The 21,404-nt window shown below is 37.0% G+C and overlaps 3 protein-coding genes across 6 annotated transcripts; 2 read left to right on the top strand and 1 right to left on the bottom strand.

Moving 5' to 3' along the window:
* Positions 1 to 968: 968 nt before the first annotated feature.
* Positions 969 to 5,701, bottom strand: LOC114741735 (glycosylphosphatidylinositol anchor attachment 1 protein). Its single transcript, XM_028929989.1, has 6 exons — positions 5,493 to 5,701; positions 5,291 to 5,382; positions 4,459 to 4,558; positions 2,868 to 3,726; positions 2,618 to 2,751; positions 969 to 1,861 (listed from the first exon to the last, which is right to left on the bottom strand). Exons 1-6 carry the CDS (start codon positions 5,576 to 5,578, stop codon positions 994 to 996), a joined length of 2,139 nt encoding a protein of 712 aa, XP_028785822.1. The 5' UTR covers positions 5,579 to 5,701; the 3' UTR covers positions 969 to 993.
* Positions 5,702 to 6,068: 367 nt separating this feature from the next.
* LOC114741736 (ABC transporter B family member 26, chloroplastic) lies at positions 6,069 to 13,749 on the top strand. Of its 4 annotated transcripts, none has more exons than XM_028929990.1 (18): positions 6,069 to 6,492; positions 6,923 to 7,050; positions 7,456 to 7,498; positions 8,544 to 8,588; positions 8,713 to 8,835; positions 8,908 to 9,011; positions 9,437 to 9,491; positions 9,566 to 9,636; positions 10,061 to 10,163; positions 10,833 to 11,043; positions 11,116 to 11,189; positions 11,771 to 11,827; positions 11,915 to 11,989; positions 12,303 to 12,377; positions 12,490 to 12,771; positions 12,864 to 12,925; positions 13,009 to 13,069; positions 13,160 to 13,749. In XM_028929990.1, the coding sequence occupies exons 1-18, from the start codon at positions 6,070 to 6,072 to the stop codon at positions 13,238 to 13,240; spliced, it is 2,073 nt and encodes a 690-aa protein (XP_028785823.1). In that variant the 5' UTR covers position 6,069; the 3' UTR covers positions 13,241 to 13,749. The 4 variants fall into 4 exon arrangements, with proteins under 4 accessions (XP_028785823.1, XP_028785824.1, XP_028785826.1 ...); XM_028929991.1 differs by having other exon boundaries at positions 13,026 to 13,069; positions 13,160 to 13,195; XM_028929993.1 differs by lacking the exon at positions 8,544 to 8,588 and adding an exon at positions 8,497 to 8,543 and having other exon boundaries at positions 6,323 to 6,492.
* A 1,577-nt stretch (positions 13,750 to 15,326) lies between these two features.
* On the top strand, positions 15,327 to 20,465 carry LOC114741738 (RNA-directed DNA methylation 4). Its single transcript, XM_028929996.1, has 11 exons — positions 15,327 to 15,343; positions 15,456 to 15,588; positions 15,945 to 16,028; positions 16,958 to 17,046; positions 17,172 to 17,246; positions 17,423 to 17,464; positions 18,950 to 19,098; positions 19,180 to 19,295; positions 19,564 to 19,642; positions 19,727 to 19,797; positions 19,880 to 20,465. Exons 2-11 carry the CDS (start codon positions 15,489 to 15,491, stop codon positions 20,104 to 20,106), a joined length of 1,032 nt encoding a protein of 343 aa, XP_028785829.1. The 5' UTR covers positions 15,327 to 15,343; positions 15,456 to 15,488; the 3' UTR covers positions 20,107 to 20,465.
* Positions 20,466 to 21,404: the final 939 nt, after the last annotated feature.

Raw genomic sequence — 21,404 nt, 5'->3', positions numbered from 1 at the left:
TCTCTGCTTTTCCTAAAGGCACAAGTTACTTGGTTGATGGTGGGGTTGGAATTATATTGAACCATTAATTTGGAGCATATTATTAGATTATACTGAGGGAAAAGAGAGATGAAACAGAGAGAAGAGATCATTGAAAAGGTTAAGGAAGGGAGAATAATGGCGTACATCAGCAAGAGGATAGAACCCGTGTGTGCATTTATCTTTAGTTTTGCTCCAATCAAGTGTGTGAGCAAAAGTAATCAGAAATTTATACCAGCGACCTAACCATGTGTTCATTTATATATATCACAATCAGGGACCAGAGATCAGCAGCTGCCGCCTAACATTTTTTCCTCTGGCCTCCTGCCTCCTTAGTCCGCGGGGGCTCAAAATAAAAATCGGATGAGTTTCACTCTCTTGATTTTTAGAAAGAAAAATTATAATTCGTTGTGTTTTAAGAATCTTCGTTCCTCTCCTTTAAAGTTAAAACATGCGTGACCCTCACTTTCCTTGCAATAAGAGGTCAAGGTAAAAAATGACGTAGAATAGAATGACTACAAAACTATACATATAAACGGTTTAAGGAAAAAAAAAGGATCAAAATATCTTTTTCACGCTTGGCACATAGCTTCAGTGTTATCTTAACTGCTTAATAATTTAGAACAAGTGGATAATCTTTTGCCACATAAATAAAAATGAAAGCAAACGTTTAATCATACATAATGATATCTTTCATTTAAAAATTAATATTATTAATATTCTCAAGCGTGTATTTTGGACCACATGTTTACTTCAGAAAGATTTGCGCATACTTTCGTAATAGAAGGGGATGCTGTACTGTAAGCAACTTCAAAAGATGTGGGTATTTTAACCTACAAAATATTTCATAATGAAAAAGACAGGAAAACACATGCGCCGAAGGAACAAGTAAGATCAAGATAACAATAAAAGAACAGACAAACAAACAAAGGAACCTCTTGACGATTTGCTTGTCTAATTAAATTATGATACATATCAACAATGATGAAATAAGATGTGAATGCATAGTGCCCAGCATGGCAGGTGAACAAGACCTATATAGAGGTAAGTAGCACTATTCCATGCCCAAAGGGTTTCCAACCATTCCCAAAAGTCGCCAACATTAATACCACTATACCCTTCAAATACACCCTTCAATAAAAAGTAAGTGACAGGAGGAAACCCAATGAATCCTAAAACAAGGTTACAAGTGATCCTCGTAGAAGACATCAAGTTACTAGCTTTAATGTCAAGCTTCAAAGGTCGAGCCATCAGACAAATTGGGACGATAAGTAAAGCCCCAATTTCTGCAGTAGCAAAGTTAATGACTGACGTGAGAGACAAACCAATGAATGCCGCTGATATAGTTACCGACTTTAAGCAAGCCCATTCTTTTCTTTGAGATTGAGACGCAGCAGCTTCAGAAAATGAAGGACCCAAGGATATGTAAGAAACCAGGAGGCTCAAAACTGATAGCACAATCCATACTATGAAGCTGGTTTCGCTGGTTAAACCGGGCATTTGACTTATGAAATATGGGAGCACAGAGACAAAACCACCCCATAAGTGGAAGGCAAAAACCTTTCTGGCTGACTTCAGCCATTTCCAAGAATTGAAATTGACTTTCATTTCGGATGCAGAAGAGGAAGCAGATTTCTCTTTCGGTTGGATGGAATCAAAATTACTAGCTTCAACGTGAAGAGAAGCCGCAACTATGGGAAGTGGAGCAACAAGTAGAGCAAAAGATATCATGTAAACTCCAACAGACACAAACTTACTGGGGGATGTCAAGAGGTACAAGAAAAACGACTGATGAAACTTCTCAAGAAGATTGTTTACTGAACGTACGACTCCTTCTATCAGCCTGCAGCAAGAAAAACTCTTGTTATGGTGACCAATTAAGGACAGAGGAATATCAGATTAAATTTGAACATATATTCAGTAAATCAGCAGAAATGCCCCTTCCTTTATATCAACTGATGGCAGCCATAAAAAATGGGCGAGGAATACAATGCACACCTAAAGAAGGTGTATTCATACTGTTTAACAGTATAACAATATGATGGTTAATTCTTAAAAAACTAGATGCTAAAACATGAAGTATAGCTTTACTTGTTAAACTACAAACAATTAATCATAACAGAATTACTCCTCTGGTCCTGTTTAGAGCAAAGAGAGAAGGCATTTTTGGTCTTTTTTATAGGATACTAAGAGAAATTTGTATATAGATATACAATTTTACCATTCATTTATTATTGTGTTGACTTTTTTATATGAGATATAATGTACACTAAATAGGGATTAAGTTGGAAAATTATTGAATTTTAAATAAGAATTATGAAGGTTAAGGTTTTCTTCATCTATATGAAATATGTTGGAAGTAATTTACAAATAGGATCAGAGGAGTACCTCCCACAATAGCCAATGGAACAGAACTCTAATAACTGCCCAATTAATTATCATATTAAACATTGCTATAACTGTCTTCACCTTACAATTCTTACAATCTTTAGCACAACCATATAATTAAGACAAGCATTTCAAATAATTTTATAATTGCATTAATTTTAGTGACGCATCTAGTAAATAGAAGCAGCAATACAGATATATGATTACGTACTTTCCACCACGGATAAGGAACTCATTGCGCCTGGCCATTTTAATGAGAGGAACTTTTGATGAAATTTCCAATGTAATAGCATCAACTTGATAATCACGAAAGGCACCATGAGGACCAGTGGGAACACCCAAACCCTGAGAAGGAACAGTATGTTTGCTATGAAAACATTGATAGAAGTGATTATTTTTCTGGATGAAGAGGAGGAGGGGGGGGGGGAAATAAAATGAAAAAGCTTTAGGTAGGCAAGCACCTGGTAATACAATGAACTTGCAAGCGTAGCAGTGCCCTCAACATACTCAGCAGCAGGGATACCAAATTTCCACTGGGGATTCAAGCTTCTAGCAATTTGTCCTAGTGATTCAAACATAAAACCCAAAGTATAAAGCCATCTATAGCTCAGTACAGACCACATTTTCTTTACCTTTATCTGCAAACCTTGCTTATGTACTGCTAGGTAGTTTACAATATTGATGAGGTCAAGGTTTGGCATCTGTCCATTGGATGCCTCAGCGTAAATATGAACAGCGTCCTCAAAATAATCACTTTGCTTTGCAACTTTAATTACAAGGGCAGCAGCCATAGTTCCAGCACGTCTGAAACCATCATACAAGTTTTTCTCAGTATAACGCTTCTGTCCAAGTTTGTCAACAATATTGCTCTCGCTACATGTTTCACTATTTATCACGTCAACTCTGCTAAAAGCTGGGGCTAGATATTCTGTTAGCCAAGAAGCAACAGCAGAATACTCTCCATATCTGGAATCAGCAACAAGCCAGACTACATCCTTCGCTAACCAAGTAGCCCGAGTAAGCAGTGAAAACACTGAGTATGCAATTCCCAAAGAAAAAGCCTCCTCCACACCAACTTCCATTGGATTGTAAGGTGTCACCAAGACAATGGCTTCTTTGCCATCCCCACGTGGTGCTCTTATAATTCCAACTGTGTTCATTCCAAGTGATGAACAACTAATGTTTTTCCCAACATTCCCAGAATCAGGACTTGTAAAAAAGTGCAGCGGATGAAACTGGTTTAACTGAGGGTAAAACTTATGATGAGTAACTTCAGCACCCAAGTCTGACATATAATGTGCTACAAGTCTTTGACTTTCTCTGCATTGAATTAACAATTGAATCAGACTTTATTTTGTATCTTTTATTTTGAATCTATTTTGCTGACAGGTAAGAAGGGGCATTAGGCAGAGGATGGAACATTTGATTAAATGTTTTGATTTGAGAGATAGATCTAGGGCAGAAATTGCAGGCGGGAAGATAGACAAATCACACAAATACAAAGAACATGAAAAGTAATTGCAAAATACAAGCCAAAATAAAATAAAATAGGAGCATAGTTAATTTTTGAAGTTATATAACATATACGATATACCAAATTTAACAGAATAGAACATTTTATAACACATACCATATACCTGAGATAGCCTTGGGTGGCCATTTCGCATGCAATTTTATCACTAAAGTCCTTTTTCAAATTTTTCAAACTCATAATAAAAAAGGCAGCAAAATCCAACAGCATAACAACCTTTTCAAAATTTACAATATTCTCTCTACCAGAATTTATTGTAGAGGCAAAGTTTTTTCAACAACAATGGAATAGTGAATACTGAAGAGAATGTACCATGTATAAAATTGAAATCCATGCAAACAATTGAAAAAGTGCCACATTCTGAAAGCATAATTAGCTCTTCAGTATCTATCTACATTTATCTCTCAACAAGCTTCAAATTTAGAGGCGTGACATTACCAATTATTGTCAATGATTGAAAATATTGTATAAATTGAACAAAAAGGAGAGATGAAGGTCATAGACGAAGAGAAGGGGCTTACAGTTCTGACCCCCTGGATCTCAACTTCAAACCAGTTAAGTCCTTCACCAATTTATTTGCCACTGAGGCATCATGACTAGAGAGCATATTGTTCGCAGAACCTGGATAATAATAGCGCAACCAAAGGCAACAAACAATAAAGAAAAAGCCTTTTAACTTGAAAGTCTGGGATTCAGATGGCTAGAAGAAATAGAAAGATCTCCCACTCTTTTCCCGGCATACTAATAATCTAATTCAAAATGGCGCAGATCATTGAATTTAACAAGTAAACACTCGACTTTCGCAAACAAAGCAACAGACAAGTGAGACCATATGAACTTTCTGTTTCTTTATTTTCCTCGAGTTTTACTTGGAGCAAGGTTCAGCAAAGGAAACTTGTAATGCAGTGGAGAGGTGAGGTAGAAATATAGTAAAAGAGTAGTTGATCCTATGAAACAACGGTCCGGAGAATTAGAATATCTCAACTTCAGATCAGCTAGCAAATAGTGACTTCAGGTCAAGAGACAAACTGAAATGAGATATCCAGCCAAGACTACTAAAATAAGATTTTGCTAACACCACCGTGAGGTTTTCTCTCGCGCCAAAAGATAGGCCAACAATTAAACTATCACTTTGAAACAGAAATCCCACAAGCAAAAATGTAGTTATGCTTAGAAACATCTTCTTGGTTGCTCCCAGACACCAAAAAAAAAAAAAAACTTGGACACCACCAAAGTCATCAAGTGAATAGAGAAGTCGTAGAAGCGAGATGAGGTGTTTCGCAGGAAAAAAATGATGAACTCCTCACATGAATGAAACAGAAATAAAATATAAAACAAATAGATGAATTTGACCTGGCATGAGCGCATTCTCGGAAATGTAGGTGTTCTTAGCAAGAACCGGGAGCAGCAGAAGGGCCAAAACTCCGGCTGTGAAGCAAACAATACTGGAAACGAAGACCCACCATTCCAACGATAGAATGCAGCAAATTAGCTTTATCGAATTGAAAATAAAAAGCAGAAGAACCAATAAGGGTTGAAGGGGAAGAATGAGTACCTGACAAAGAGACTGTGAGAGATCAGAAAGATCCCCAAGCGCACAATTGGACGCTGTTTTAGCTTCGGCTCAGCGATCGCAGCCATAGCTTCTGAATCCAACAAACCGAAGAAATTTGGGCAGTTCAGTGTGGATTTCAGCTAAATCTTCCAGTTCATGGCTGAAAGGGTGAAGAAGGGAGCGTTGATCTGCGGTGTTGTATTTTGTTTTTTATTTTTGTTTTCTTTTGTTTTTTCTTTCTTCCACCCCTAATTGTAGAAAATATGGGCTTCCATTCCATATAATTAAAAAAACAAGAGAGAAAATTTTGGAATATTAAAGGCCCACGATTTTTTTTTTGTAACATAAAGGCCCACGATTTGAATAATGGGTCTGATTGCAATTCCAAAAAGTATGCGATAGGGCTGGGTTATAAAAGGACCCGATCTGCCAATCCCAAAAGTAAGAAGCCCGCGATCTGAGTACTGGGCCAGACTGGAATCCCAATTGCAAACAACGTCCGCTCGGCGCTAACTTACCGGCGGTTTTCGCACAACGGCGCGAAAGGTGGCTTCTGAGGCTTTTGTCACCCAGAAACATGTCCGTGAAGCCTTTCTCCCATTTCCCGCGGAGCAAACTTGGCGTTTCTTTCATTTACGGAGCCAATAGTGTCAATTGCAAAACCAAAACCCGGTGTTTATTTCCCTTTACCAGCTTGCAAAATGCTAATTCGAGGTCCGATAAGGGGTGGGAATGTAGGAATTTGAAAGCTTCTTGCCAATTCTTTGCTTCAGCGAATGAGAAGCAGGGCAACGTTGGTTCTGGGTTACGGAAGGCGTTTTCCTTTGCCCAGTCCATTTCACCTGGTGGTAGCTGGTGGAACTTATCTGTAAATAAGCAAGACGAGATTGCAGCGGCGAAGCCAATGACGGCACTGCTCGCTCTTCGCCGAATGTGGATTTTAATTTCCAGCGAGAAATGGATTTTACTTTTGGCGTTTGGCTCCCTTGTCGTTGCTGCCGTAAGTCTGCTTTTAACCCAGATTCCTTCGAATGCATGCCTTGGTGTAAAGGTAGCTTCGGAAATAAGAGGCCTCTCTTCTCTAATGTCGAAGTTCAATCGCATAATTACACTGATCGTTGAACATTGGATAGCTGTCATTCTCAGCATATCGTCTTTATGAATGAAATGTCTAATGCGTACATATTGCGTCATTATGCAATTCATGTTTTGTACATTCAAATACCAACTTCTAAGAGTCGCTTTGAGGAACTTTTTTGACTTTTGACTAATGAATAATAATAAATATGCTACTACTAATGGTAGAAGTAAAACGATGACTTCCTTTAACGGAAATAAAACTTATTGCGTTTACTGCATTCCACTTTCATCATTTTTCCCTTTATTCTCGTCCTATTTATTAGTTCTCAACATTTGTTCCTCTAGTGCAGGTGTCAGAGATCTCCATGCCAAGTATATTGGCTGCGTCAATATTTTCGGCACGGAGTGGCGAGACCGTGGGGTTCTACCGGAAGGCACAGTTCTTACTTGTTCTGTGTTTCACTTCAGGCATATGCAGGTGACTTATATAAATCTTAAATTGTTCTTTGCTCACTGCATTAATCTTTTGATTTTCATAAGATATCTCTGAGCAGCTTGTATACACAGACTCCACTTGAACGGCAAATATACTGTTTTTAAGGATAAACGCTATCTCATGCCAAAAAAAGAGACACTATTCAAATGTATCAGTGATACACTCATACCAGGCATTTTAATGCTTTAAACGGTATCAAACTGTGACGGAAAAAAGAAGAAGAAGAGAGAGCTATTAAAAAGCAGATCATTAGGAGTTTGCATTGAATCTATCATTCTGTCCTATTACTTTATTTCCTTATCTGTTGTAGGGAGTGGGGACTATGTGAATTGCAGCAAATATAAAAATTCGGGGGTTGATTATTGAGTTATTTCATTTGAATTTCAGTGGTTTGCGAAGCGGCTGCTTTGGAATTTTAAATGTAATCCTGGTGCGTGCTTATCATATCCAGTTATTATTGATAATTTTTTTCAGGTTATGAAACTGCATTGCTATAACATATAATTCTAAACAAGAATTCCTGATGATTCGGCTGTTGACTAACCTTAATGCTATAGTTGTCTTGGTTTCCTGTCAAGCACTACTGATGATGACTATTAATTTCACTAGGAAGTTTGGGTATTCTTGCAATGTTCCTCCAGAGCGTTCAAATATCTTATGATATGACATTTGCGTGTCACTTTTTAGTACAAGCTAAAATTATGATTTCATTAATAGGTCATAGGACTGCTAAGTTATCCTATCAACAAGTTGTTGTCAAGTACAAGCAAGCCACGTTGGCCGAACTCTCTCTGTGTTTTATTAGATGCATGATAATCCAATGTCGAGTTATTAGAGGACTAAGTAATCACAACTATATAAGTATGTGGTGAGTCCTTTTGAAATGGCTTTGGTGTAAGTGACAAGCCCTGAGTCCTTCTGAAACAGCTTGAGATATTTTGGTGCAAGTGACAAGCCTTTAGGTGTGATTAATTTAAACTCTAATACGGTATCAAGAGCTGAGCCAATTTTGGGCTCAAAAAAAGGCAAAGAGGAAAAAATTAAGATTGAAAAAAGAAAAGAAAGGAAAGAAATATTAGATATATGATAGTTCCACAACGAGTAATTAGAGGATTAATCACAACTATATGAGCTATGATGAGCCTTTCCAAAGTAACTTAAGCTAATTTGGTGTAAGTGACAAGTCTTTAGGTGTGGTTAATGTAAACTCTAAAATCAATTCAGTTGCTAAAATGGTCATGATCCTCTTGGATCAGCTCATGCGATTTGTTCGAATGAAAAATGATTTTAGGTTTCCTGGATCACTATTTGGGGTTTGTTCGGCATTGCTTTTTGTGAAACTCATCTAACTTTTCTATTTCTATTGCGGCACATTTTTATTGATCTCCAATACATATAACTAGCTTTCCTTCATGCATTTATCTCTAGGATTTAGGGATGTGGTGCCATCTGATGCTGTGATCATCATTCTGCAGGTAAAGCGTCTCCGGGAAAATCTGTATGCAGCTCTTCTGTTTCAGGTTGCATTCTTCGGCAGTTCTTGTGATGTATTTAAATTCTATTTGAGGATGTATTATCTGTTTCTTTCTTTCTCTGTATTTTTATATGTTCTTTCTATATGTTTTTGTTTTATCTATGATGTAGGACATATCCTATTTTGATAGAGAGCAAGTTGGTGACTTGACAAGCAGGCTTTCAGCAGATTGTCAACGACTATCTTATGTCATAGGAAATGATCTACATTTGATATTTCGCAACACTTTACAGGTTAGTATTCTGATATCTTTACCTTAGCTTGAAACCCAGAATTAATTGCCTTTTCTTTTCTTTGATATTCAGGGAACAGGGGCAATAATTAATTTGCTGATTTTATCATGGCCTCTGGCATTGTCTGCCTTGGTGATTTGCTCTCTTTTGTCCTCAATTTTCCTGGTTTATGGCCAGTAAGCTTCTGTGACATGACTTATTATTTGTGTAATTTTTTTGCGATGAATAGTATTAACTAGTTATTGCATGACCGTGATGAGGTGCCAGCAAATTGCTACAATGCACATGATACTGAAAATGGTGTTCATCTCAGTTTTGGAGCTTAAGTCTTTTGTCCAAGTTTATAAAATTTTTTGCTCGGTCAGAAAGGCCAAAAAACCTTCATAGGAACACGCATCCACGAATTTCTGGGAAAAATGTTTTATTTGGTTTGAGATGAAAGCTTCTCTTCCGGGGAAACTAGAGATGAGAAACAATCCACAAAGATGATGTGTCTTGAAAAGTTCATTGGTTTGAGCTACTAGTAAATGTTTATCTCTGTGGTATTAAAGTTCCTTGGTAGTGCAGATTGTCTGAGCATTTCATTTTTTTTAAACACCAGGTATCAAAGAAAAGCAGCAAAGTGGACCCAAGATTTCACAGCTAGTGCCAATCAAGTATGCTCATTACGTTGGAAGAATTACTTCTGAGGTTGTTTCGGAATTTTTCCTCAGTATCTTCTCTGATGCAGGTAGCACAGGAAACCCTTTCACTGGTAAGAACAGTCCGAGCCTATGGCACTGAAGTAGAAGAAATTGGAAGGTTTTATTTATTTTCTCTCTAATCTCCCTGCTGAAATATTCTGATTTGATGGCATAGAAGCAGTGGAGGATATCTCTGGTGTTTTAAATTCAATAATCATCATCAACCTTTAATCTTATCCTGAAAGGGAATCAACTGCATTGCAAGCTCATTGCGCTTAAATTCTGACATTCTTCACGTTTGTGTACAAAACCATAAAATTAAAATGAAAAAGAAGCTCAACTCAAAACCATAGCAAAGCTGTGTTGATTTGGCTATAATCATAAGGTTCCACAAACCAGCACATTTAGTGGTAGTTGCCATTTTAAACTTGATACTGGTACTCTTGACAATCAAAGTTTACAAGCGGATCACCCAGGCTTATGTTTATAACATTTATTTTGATAATACTGATATTAATTATACCCATGCTATTTTTAATCAGGTACAAGCAATGGCTTCAGAGATTAGCATTTATAAACACACGAGAGAGTTTGGCTTATGGTTTTTGGAGCCTGAGTTTTAACACTCTTTATCGTTCAACTCAGGTTTGGCGACTGATTTCCTTGTCAGAAGATTTAAGCCACTAATTGCATATTGCAACTTTGTCATTTTCATATCAGTTTTTTGGGATATTGTCCCATTCCCACGGGGAATTAACCTCAAGCTCCACGGTCTTGACTGGATGATCCTGTTTGCCCTTTGATGTCTAACTATTGTTTAAGTATTTTTTATGATAGCATGGCTCCGCTTGTACTATTGTATGTTGGTGGGTAAGCGTAAAAGAGATAGATATATACATGTTCTGTATTTTGCTACAGAACTAATTGGTTCGTGAACTGAAGGCCAAATTTGTTTATATCTATTCACATTTTAAAGCTAATGGTGAGGATCGAGTGAATTAAGTTTGAGGATATATTAGTTCTCTATCTTATGGAATAAGATATGTTTTTCCAAGTTATCTTTTTCACAAGAATCAGTTTTAGAACTCTATATTGTCACATTCTCTTTTTACTTTCAGAGAAGCTGGGAACCAAATATATTCATCAGCCACATAGTTTCCAAGTATCTCTCTTGGTACTTGGTTTTTGGTGTGATAATGTTCGGGGTGGTCCATTCATGTGCTGGCCTATGATTGTTTACACATTGTTGATTCTTTTGTCCTTTCCCCAAAATGATTACAGCGGACTAAAATTGATGCAATATGCTACATGCAGGTACTTGCGGTGCTGTTAGGAGGAATGTCCGTTCTCTGTTGTCGTGTAACTGCAGAGCAGCTTACTAAGTATGTACTATACTGTGAGTGGCTGATTTTTGCTACTTGGAGGGTGACAAATAGCTTGTCATCATTCCTGCAGTCAATTGGAGCATGTGAAAAAGTTTTCCAAATGATGGATCTTTTGCCCAGTGACCAATTTTTATCCAAAGGCAAGTAATTGTGACTCTTTTTTCCCCTTTGTGAATTTATGTTTTGTTGATTCTGGTTCATAGCGTATGCAGGAGTGAAGTTGCGGCGGTTAAGGGGACGTATTAATTTTGTAAATGTATCATTTTGTTATCCTACAAGGATCACGGTATGACTTCTTGTGATGACTTTCTTTTGCTTCATTTGTTACAACAGTAATATATAGGATCGCGTAACTCTCCAGATAAGCATGAAAATGCATTTGGCTACTTGCCCTGCACTGAATCACTGAAGTTGTAAAGTGAATTTGATAATTTTGAAGCACTGAATTATGTATAATTTCTGACAATTTGGCAACCTGCTACCCTCATCTTTTGGAAAACATTTGATGGTTCCTTGCCATTACCTCATTCGTGACTGGAGCCACATGGACAGCTGCCCCCTTTTCCACCCTACCTGCCTCTTGAACACCATCCAATTGTTACCATGGCAGACTACCCTCGCAACTAATTACTGCATGGCATCCTACCTCCATGATCTTGGATGCCTCCGTCGGTACCTTCATCAAAACTTGTGTTACCCCAATGCCTCCACTATCCCCACAACGCATAGCTACAAGTGTTACCACGGCACACAAGTTTTTCCATTTGTTTGGTTGAAGCTGATTAAGTTGTTTATTATTATTATCATTACTATTATTGTTATTTAATTTTCTTTTTTAATCTTTGATTTTATGTGACGTTTGAGCAGGTGCCTATTCTAGAACGCTTAAACTTCTGTGTAGAACCAAATGAAATGATTGCAATAGTAAGAACTCTCTTTCTCTATTGCCTGTCTTTCCCATTTTGGCGTGGCTCAATCGGCGACCTGATTTGACAGCTCTATTTTCGCTAGGTTGGTCTTAGTGGTAGCGGAAAGAGCACATTACTCAATCTTTTACTTCGTTTATATGAGCCGAGTAATGGTCAGGTAAACGACTCAGATCTGCATGCCACGGCAAAATGGAATCCAATCTATAATTAGATAGAAGGACCTGCATGCTTGTCATGCATTGGATCAGTGGTCTGTCCGAAACCATTTTAACATGCATCTTATTAGTTCTATGAATTCTTCATATAAATTTACTCTGATTTTGTTCTTAAAGGGATGTCTTTATTCTCTCCGCATGGGTTATTTGGAAACACAGGACGACACTGGGATGAAAAGAATATTATTTCTATGGTCACTCAGTCTAATATTTATCTTAGATGAGCATTCTCGGTAGCCATATCTATTTTTGCAGATTTACATTGATGGGTTCCCTCTCGGAGAATTGGATATCAGGTGGCTGAGACAAAACATTGGCTACATAGCACAGGTTCGGCAATTTAAACTGGAGTCGTTACTTCAACTAAGTCGTTTTTCTTTTGGGTGAACAACTTGGTCATTAATTTAAATTCATCGTTATTGGAACATTTTGTTTCAGACAGGAACCGCATCTCTTTCACATGGACATCAAGTCAAATATAAAATACGGTTGCCCTAGGGACATTAAACAGGAAGATATTGAACGAGCAGCAAAGCAGGCCTATGCTCATGACTTCATTTCATTGTTTCCCAACGGCTATGAAACCATTGTTGATGATAATTCACTCAGCGGGGGACAAAAGCAACGAATTGCCATTGCTAGGGCCATTCTTAGAGACCCTGTTATTATGATACTGGATGAAGCAACCAGTGCTCTAGATTCTGAGAGTGAGCATTATATCAAGGTGTATTATTCAGACACAAGCTTCTTGAAAATCTTAATTTTCGCCTTCCCTCAGTTTTTAACACAACGCTGATCAGTCGTAAATTCTTTTAGGAGGTTTTATATCCATTGAGAGGGGGAACTAAAGAAAGAACCACCATTGTCATAGCACATAGGTGAATTTCTTGCCGATAACCTGCCTTTTCTTCATCTTCCTTATAAAGATTGGTTGCATGATTGGGATTCCTACTATTCACAGGCTTTCTACCCTAAAAGCTGCTGACAGGATCTTCGTAATGGATGATGGTCGCATCATTGAGGTGATTTTACGCCCATCTGAAGTATGCTAAAGGCAACTGTTTCAGGCACGTTTGCTGATTGTTGTTTTATCAAATCTTACGTGTTCGCAGATGGGTAACCACGAAGAACTTCTGCTTAAAGGTGGGCTCTACGCAAAATTGTATAAAGTTCAAACAGATATTTTGACCTAATTCAAGTGGTTTGAGGATTTATAACAATTTGAGGCGAGAGAGGGAAGGGTCGTGATCACTAAACTATGTAATCAGAAGAGAGCTAAAGGCTGCAATGCTGGTAAGATCCGCGCTTCATCTCATGTTGGTTGACATGAATTTCAGTGAAGCAGAGCGTACTCGCTGTGGTATTCCATGACGAAAGCAAATGAGGTCAAAAGCTTTTGATTCAGTAAACCGAGACCAGAGCAATTGCTATTGAGCTTCCCGCATTAGAAGCTATGGAATTTCGCAAGTCCTCTTTGTCTTCAGAGTAACTAGTGAAGTTGATTCTATTGGAATGAAAGTGCATGAAAGTGTGCTTTGATTTGATTGTCCATTAGTTACAAAGTGCAGATGATAATATGTATGAGCCCTTCACTTTCCCACTGCAACTACTATATTTCCTGATGAAAGATCGCATATATTTGATTTCATTTGCCCTCGATCATAATTGTAAATAAAGGACAGGAAATCGTTGTTTATCGGCATAGAACACAGAACACATATTAGGAAATGATTCTTTGCACACAGAAAGAAAGATGTAAAAAGGTGAAAGGGAGGTCAGGCCCGAGTTGGAGGAAGCTCCTTGTCTAAAGCCTCGGCGGAAAAGTCAGACGGTTGTGGGACTTGCTGGTGAGGCAGCCCTTTCGGTTGCTCACTCTCTTGTGCTGTGCCGCTGCCTTTAACATCATTCTGTTCCTTCCTTCTCCCTTCGTCTTCTTCTATGACGCCTTTCACTTCTTTAGGCTTAGCCACGCCCTGTGTGGATGAGGGGTCGTCCATGCCTATTCCTTCTTGTTCTTCAATTTGAAAAGCTTCTTCTTGTTACGAGGCCCGCCATTTTTATCAGTAAACAAACAACATCGCTGCATGAGGGCGTGTTTACACGTGGGCAGTGCTACCTCTTTTTGGCTGCCACGCTATCGGTCTGCTTACTAGCCCGCGTTGCGGCGCATAAAATATTACCGTATTTCATGCTCATTTTTTCGGTGTGTATTCCCTACGTTGTTTAATCTTAATTTTTGTTTTCTAAGTCATTGTCTTTAATTGATAACTAATGACTACTTCCGCTATATATTTGTTTTGCTTTGTATTTTACATTTAGTATTTATTAAAGGATTAAGGTTGAAATCTGTCTTGAAAGTTTTTTTTTTTTAAAGCTATAAGTATTCAAAAGTTTTTGTAAGCGTGGTAGTGCCCCCTTAGTCATACTTATTTTAGATAATGGTTAGGGTAACATTGCTATGTTTTGGTGGCTTTCAGAGTGACATTATTCTTAAAAAAACAAAATTTTCGAATACTACAGCTCTTGAGTAAATATTCTTGAGGCAAAATTGCATATTAACTTTTTATTAAAATAAGAATATTAAACGCATAAAGATTAAAAATTTTAAATTTGAAAATCTAGATCTTATTTAAAAGATGATCATGTATCATTTTTAAAATTACTATAGAATCCAAATCCTCAAATATAATATTTTATAATATAGTATGACTTTTCTCCGGCTGCATTTGATTTTCAAATATTAGCGATACATATATTAGAGGCTTTAAGTATTTTTTTGTTCCTTGTGGCTATCTATTTTTTCATCCTCGAAAAGGATATACATTTTACTCTTTCTTAATATAGACTAAGACTAACTTTATATGTTTATTTATTTTTTTAAATTAATACTTTCTTAACAATAATCAAGTAGGAAAAAAAAAAGAAACCTAAGAAAAATACTTAGAGTATTTTAAATATATATTATATTAATTAATTTAATTAATATCTTTAATCTATTTAAATTAATTAATTAGATCTTAAATTAAGACTAAAAGAGCACGTAAATAAAATATTGTGAATAATAAATTTATTATTAATTTTATATGTTATAAATTGCTTTCGGGATGAGTAATAACGATGAAGACGGCCTCCCGTTGTAAACAGTCCTCGTCTCTCCTCCGTTTCCCTCCTCTGCCTATTCCTGTGCCTGTCGAATCCAAGAGTTCACACATAAGCCTACACGCCAAGAAAACAAAACCATTGGTGGTCCTTCTAGATCTTGCAGTTCCATTAGCTCCTGGCCGGCCGTGGTGCCTGTAAGAAAAAAAGGGTGCTGAATTTGATGATAGTTTTCCGTGTTTCTCTGTTCTCTGTCCCCATTTGTACCCAACAAGTCTTGATTTTCATTGGTTTCCAAGGCTAGCGCAGATACCCGAGCGTAGCTGTTCTTCAGGAAGTTCCATGGCTACTGTGGGCGAAAGCTCTTCGGCTGCGGCGACATCCAAGCCAGTGGTGGTTAGGGTCAAACGGAAATCCTTTCAGTCACCAATTGATGCTTTCTGTAGGCTACTGTTTCTTTTTAATTTCTACTTCGAGTTATGGATGGTGTTCGTAAAACACTAAAACAATTGTATATAGATGCTAGAATTCATTGTTCCTTTCAGTCATCAATTGACGCTTTTGTGTAAGCTACCGTTTCTTTTTAATTTCTACTTCTGGTTATGGATGGTGTTCGTAATACAAAAGGAACAATTGTATGTAGATGCTAGAATTCATTGTCGAAATATTGCCCGGCTGACCTTTACAAAAACGTGCCACCATGATTTGAGTGGGGGCAGAAGGGGATTGTTTCAGAGTGATCCGCCTTACTAACTTCAGCGATGATAATGGAATTTGGTTTTTCGGGTGACAATGTAGGGCTGGAAATCAGTGAGAGGCCATTGAAGCGCCCTCTGGTGGATTTTGCGAGTCTATCTATCTCAGATAACGCCACCCAGAAAGGTATGTTACTTATCTCGGACCAGTTGTTGTGTGGTCTGATTTTGTAGATTCCATATTTTTTCTTGCTCTGTTGGTTATGACAATTTATTTTGAACTTATGAAGTTCAAAATTGTACAAAGCCACACGCTTAACTTTTATAGAAGTGAAACGTTAGTAGACTATCAATCTGAACATTTTTTTCCCATGCGATAGGGGTATAGGAAAAGGTGAAATACATTCCACCCTAAGGTTTATCCTTATTGCAACTTCAGGATTCAGGATATGAGGTCTAAAACCAATTAATAAACCCCCTCAGACTTTAACTTAGGTTGAAAGGTTGAACCAAATTGAAACCACGAATTCCAAATCTTGGTGGTTAAATCCTTTAATCCCAAAGTCAGAATCTAAACCACCATGCATTGGTGAAACCGAACTACAACTGAGCAAAGAAAAATGAATTGCAATTTAAGCAAAATTATAATTAAACCCACACTATAAAATTGATATTAATGGCTTATAAATTAACTAAATAGAAAATATACCTATACTTTGTACCTTGGCCCTTCCCTAGTGTTAGGCTCAAGTTACCGGCTTGCATCTTTGAAACTATTAGGAGATCTGTGCCATGTCTTTCTTTCCACATCCTTGAGTGAAGGGAATTTTTCTTGGGAACAAAGATCATTGTGTTTGCTATTGAGATCCAATCAATAGAGATTTTTCTTACACAGTTAATTCGCTTTGTCAGTGAGCCATTAATTTCAATTCCGTCCAGTTTGGGTTCTATTCCACATTCTTTAAGTACTTTTTCCCTTTAAATTTTTTGTTCAATTTTGGAAATAAACAAACATTTTAGCTACATAGAAAAGGAGTGCTGGAGTGTTTTGTATTGAAGATGGATTTATCTGTATGAGTGCCTGACTCCTGATATCATGGTTTTTGTTCGTATCAGAGGAATTGAATTCTAAGAAGGTTTTTGTTCAACATGTGGAGACAATAAGCATCCCTGAGGTCACCTTTGATGTTGTGCACTTTTTCGTGGTCAGTATGGCTAGATGGTGCTCACCATTCCTCTCTTTGATATTGTATCATGATGTGTGACTTTTTATATCACATCATGATGCAGTGAACTTGTTATCAAAGTGTCTTATTAAGTGTTTTTCTAGGACTCCGGTTCTAGTGGTGCATCTGAGTGTAAATCAAAAATTGTGGAACGGAAAGAGTTATTGAAGAAGGACAATGTAAGAACCATCTTCTTTCCCTCCCTCCCTCATTTGCAATCTCACATATAATTGCATTTTCATGAATAGAGACGCCAGACCCTACTCTCTGCAAAGAACCAGCCTTTGCAAACCGTGCTTCTCAGTGCTACTTATATGACTTTTATGTTTTGTTATTTCTAATTTATTATCTGCAGAAACAAGACCAGCTGTTGCTTAAAGCTAAAGAAAAGCATGAGGTTTGTCACATGACCCAAATTACCTATATACATCTTCCCGGGACAGTATATTGAAATATCTTCTGTGGACATCTCTTGCTTTTTCCATTTTTTTGTTCCCAAGATGTCTATGTGTTGTACCTTCCAACTTTTAGGCCCCTTTCTGAACTCAGTTTGATGATATTGTTGGTATGGAACTGTTCCTTTGTTCTGGTTCTTTTTGTTTTTTGTTGCTTTACTGGCAAACTTCTCTTATGTTGGTTTTCCTATTTGTGCAAGTTGCATTTTAACTAAATTGTCACGTGTCTTTTTACTTCCAGTTACAGCCTGATTGTCACTGATCTATGTTGAGGCAAGTTCAATAGATGTGCTTGTATGTGTGTGATTCCTGAAAAGCATATATATAGAGCCAGAAAAGAAAAACTGTTGTCCAAGATGATAAGAGAGGCCAAACGTCAGCTCCCTGTTAACTCCATATTCTTTATATCATATCATTAACCCGCATTTTAGGTTTAACATCATTCAAAACTCCTTAAATATGATATGTTACAAGCCTAGGGTGTTTCGTGAAATCTAGATTTGAGTGCTTTGGTTGCTTATTGATCGATATATATTAGCATCATGATGTTTTGTTTTTCCCATGGCATGTGAATTTGTAATGTGAGTATAATTTCTCTGAAAATACACATACTCTTCTGGAATACGCCTTTTCTGTTGTTTGGTGTGTTTTAATTCTCTGGTTAAAAAAAAAAAAAAAGATATGCTTTAATTTGATTATAATAAATTGAGCTGTTGGTAACCTTCCTTTTTTTTTTTGCCCCGTAAGTGTGGAGGGATATCTTGGTAAACTCACTTAAATGCGTTTGTTCAGTGTATGTCACTCGCGATTATTTGTTTTTCTACGTAGCAAATGCAATGGTGGTTTCCAATGACTTTTTGCGATGTATGTGTTGAACTGACGTATAAAAATGTATAAAAATAAAACTAAGGAAAAACAATTGACTGATCATCCTATAAGTAATGATGAACTGATGATATCATCACAAGTCATCCTCAAGCACCTCTATCTGTTTCAAATTCCACTTCTTTCCCTGCACATGTTTCCCCGCCTCCCTCTTTCTTCTCTTTATTTCTCTCTTTTCCCGCCGGGGGAACATGAAAGACAATAGAACAGGCAAGAAGTTACATCGCATCATGTAGACCGTCTCAGGATCTGAAGCTGAATATAGTTTCTAGCCTGTTTAACATTATGTTCTTAAATTCCTGGAAAACACTATAATAGGTAACTATACTTTGATACTTAAGAAAGGCAATAGATGCCACTCAAAAAAAAAAAAAAAAAAGGGAAAGGCAATAGATGATTACTAGTACACAAGTTCATATTTCAGGAAAAAAAATAGTATGCTATTGATCTTTGGATCATATATTAACATGTTGCATATGAGATGAAATGCTTTTGATGTCTCTTTTTGCAAACTTGATATGTTGCTTTTATTTTCCCTCTAGTCTACTGCAAAAAATGCCCGATTTGAACAAATATGGAAGAGCAGGAGGGGAAACAAGGAATCAGTGCATGCCAAAGCATTACAAGAAATATGCCACTTCTATGATGTTGTTCGTGTTGATGAAGAGAAAAATAACAAGGCACAGCAAGAGTATGTCCATGGAGTCAATTTTTTTTTTTTTTAATGTTCGGACAATTATCACATGAAACAATTTTTCCTGTGATTTTGCAGACATGTGCCGGTGGAGGACCAAAGACTTCTGCGTAGTTACCTCCCTTTACTAAGAGAGTTTATTCCTAATGCTGCTGCAGAGATTGAATCTGACATGCTTGCTCATTATGAACAAGGTTGTTATTGGCTGCTAACTACCATAAAATTGTTACCAACCTTTCTTCCTTCAATTTAAGTTGCGCTGGTATGTAAAATAGATGGAATGAGTGGGGATCTCTTTACTCTGGCAAACGGTGTCATCCATCATCCAACAGATCAATGCCATCTCTATCGATTGACACATCCCATTACTATTTTCAACAGTGGATTATTAATGTTGCTGACTTCTTTCATACCAATGTGTTTTGATTGGATCGTGACGTCCACTTTTAATGAGATATACAGATTATTACGTTTATGATATTTACGCTGTGAACGAGGAGACGGGCATCACTGTTGAAGATGCTTCATATTTTTATCCTCTGTGAGTGTTTTCTGTATATAAATGTTTAATCAATTACATTCTATATTCGTTCTTCCTTGACACCATTTTGCATATTTGAATCAGAGTTCAAGTTGATGAAGAGGATTATTATGATGGGCCTGAAGAGTCAGATTATGAAAGTGATGACTCAAATGGTACTTACCAGGATCCCGCTTTTCTATCTTGCTAGGACTAAACCACTTAGTTGACCGTGTTTTCAAATTTGGTTATTTATAGCTGAAAACAATCCATTGAATGATTATCCGGACGAGATATCTGAAGAGGAAGATGAAGGAAATGAAGCCTCCAATAATGATTCAGATGAACGTGAAAGCAACAACGCTAGTGATGAATCATCAGAGGAGGATTTTCGTCACGTTTTTTCCAAAGATGATGAGTACTTTAATGATCAGTTTGATGCAGGCAACCACGGTGACGAAGATTTGAGGTGGTCTTGTCGATAAGTTTGCTTTAGCTCCACATTTTTTGGGACATCCAAGCGGTTGTCCGGTCCGGGACAATGTAACAGTACAGTACATCAAAATTGGTATTCATGGACGTGCCTGTAAATTGTAGAGGAACAGATTTAGAGCGTGTCCCGGTTGGAGGTATCATAAGTGTAGACTAAGACAAATTCCCTCTCATATTTTTCTTGTATTATGTAAATTATGTAAATTATGATACTGCTTATAATTTCCTATTGAGTCCTAACACAACAAAGGAAATGCGCATGATTTACTATTTTCAGAAAATTCTACTTTTTTATTTTCACCTTGTCAAATGACTCATGAGTTATTGTTTGTTACTCTCCCGTATGATATAATTCATTCTTAAATATTATTAAAAAATACAATAAATATCTTTACTGTATTTCCACTTTTTTCCATATAAACTAAATAGCCTCTAATCCCAAGATCGTCTAGAATCATAGCTCTGTTTGGGTGCTTCAAAACCGTGGTTTCAGAAGCACTTTTCTGCAAAACGAGGTAACCTCCTCCACATATTTACTTCGTAATCCGTAAAAACACTTCTGAAACTATAGTTTGGTTTTTATCCAAACAATCCCCATGTCACGCATTGTAACTATATTTCCACATATCTCTAAGAAGATGACTTGAACTTCATATTTAGCATACATCATAGCATCTTTCCACTGCCACCCATGACAAGCGAATGATTCTTATTTCATCATTATCAAAATACTACCCACAGACAATTCATCTGAGAAAAAAACTTCACGTCTCAAATCACATCGTGCGTCTTTACTGTATTTTCACATTTGTCATAAACTTTAGCCTCTAATCCCAAAATAATTTTTTGTGAAGCATCTTTATCTTCAAGCCATGATTGCATGCTACCCAGAAAACATGTCTCGGATGACGTCATGCATCGTGACTATGTTCTTATCTTTCATATTGTCAAATGCAAGCATGTCTCAAACTTCATGTGATATTTCTTACTAACTCCACGTATATCATCGTGGAATTCACCTAAAAGTCCTTTTTCAGTTTAAAAAAAATAATAAACTCACCTTTAGATTATCCTATACTATTTTTCCAACCCCACGCATGCCAAGCAATGATACTGACTTTATCAGTCTCGAAATCAATAGAGTGAAGGCATTCTGGAGCTTTTATTTAGCTCGACAAATAACCCAGACTAAAACCTCTTGATCCCGATCCTCCTTTGCCGCTTCAACATCTGTTTTCATACCAAGATTCGGTTTATTTGATGAATTGCTCAAATTACATATAGAATCTAA

This window comes from Neltuma alba, unplaced genomic scaffold, assembly GCF_004799145.2.
Source record: "Neltuma alba isolate B1F8T4 unplaced genomic scaffold, ASM479914v2 tig00003507_pilon, whole genome shotgun sequence".
NCBI lineage: Eukaryota > Viridiplantae > Streptophyta > Magnoliopsida > Fabales > Fabaceae > Neltuma > Neltuma alba.
Note: the sequence above shows the minus strand (reverse complement) of the source record. Positions and strands in the feature narration are given on the sequence as shown.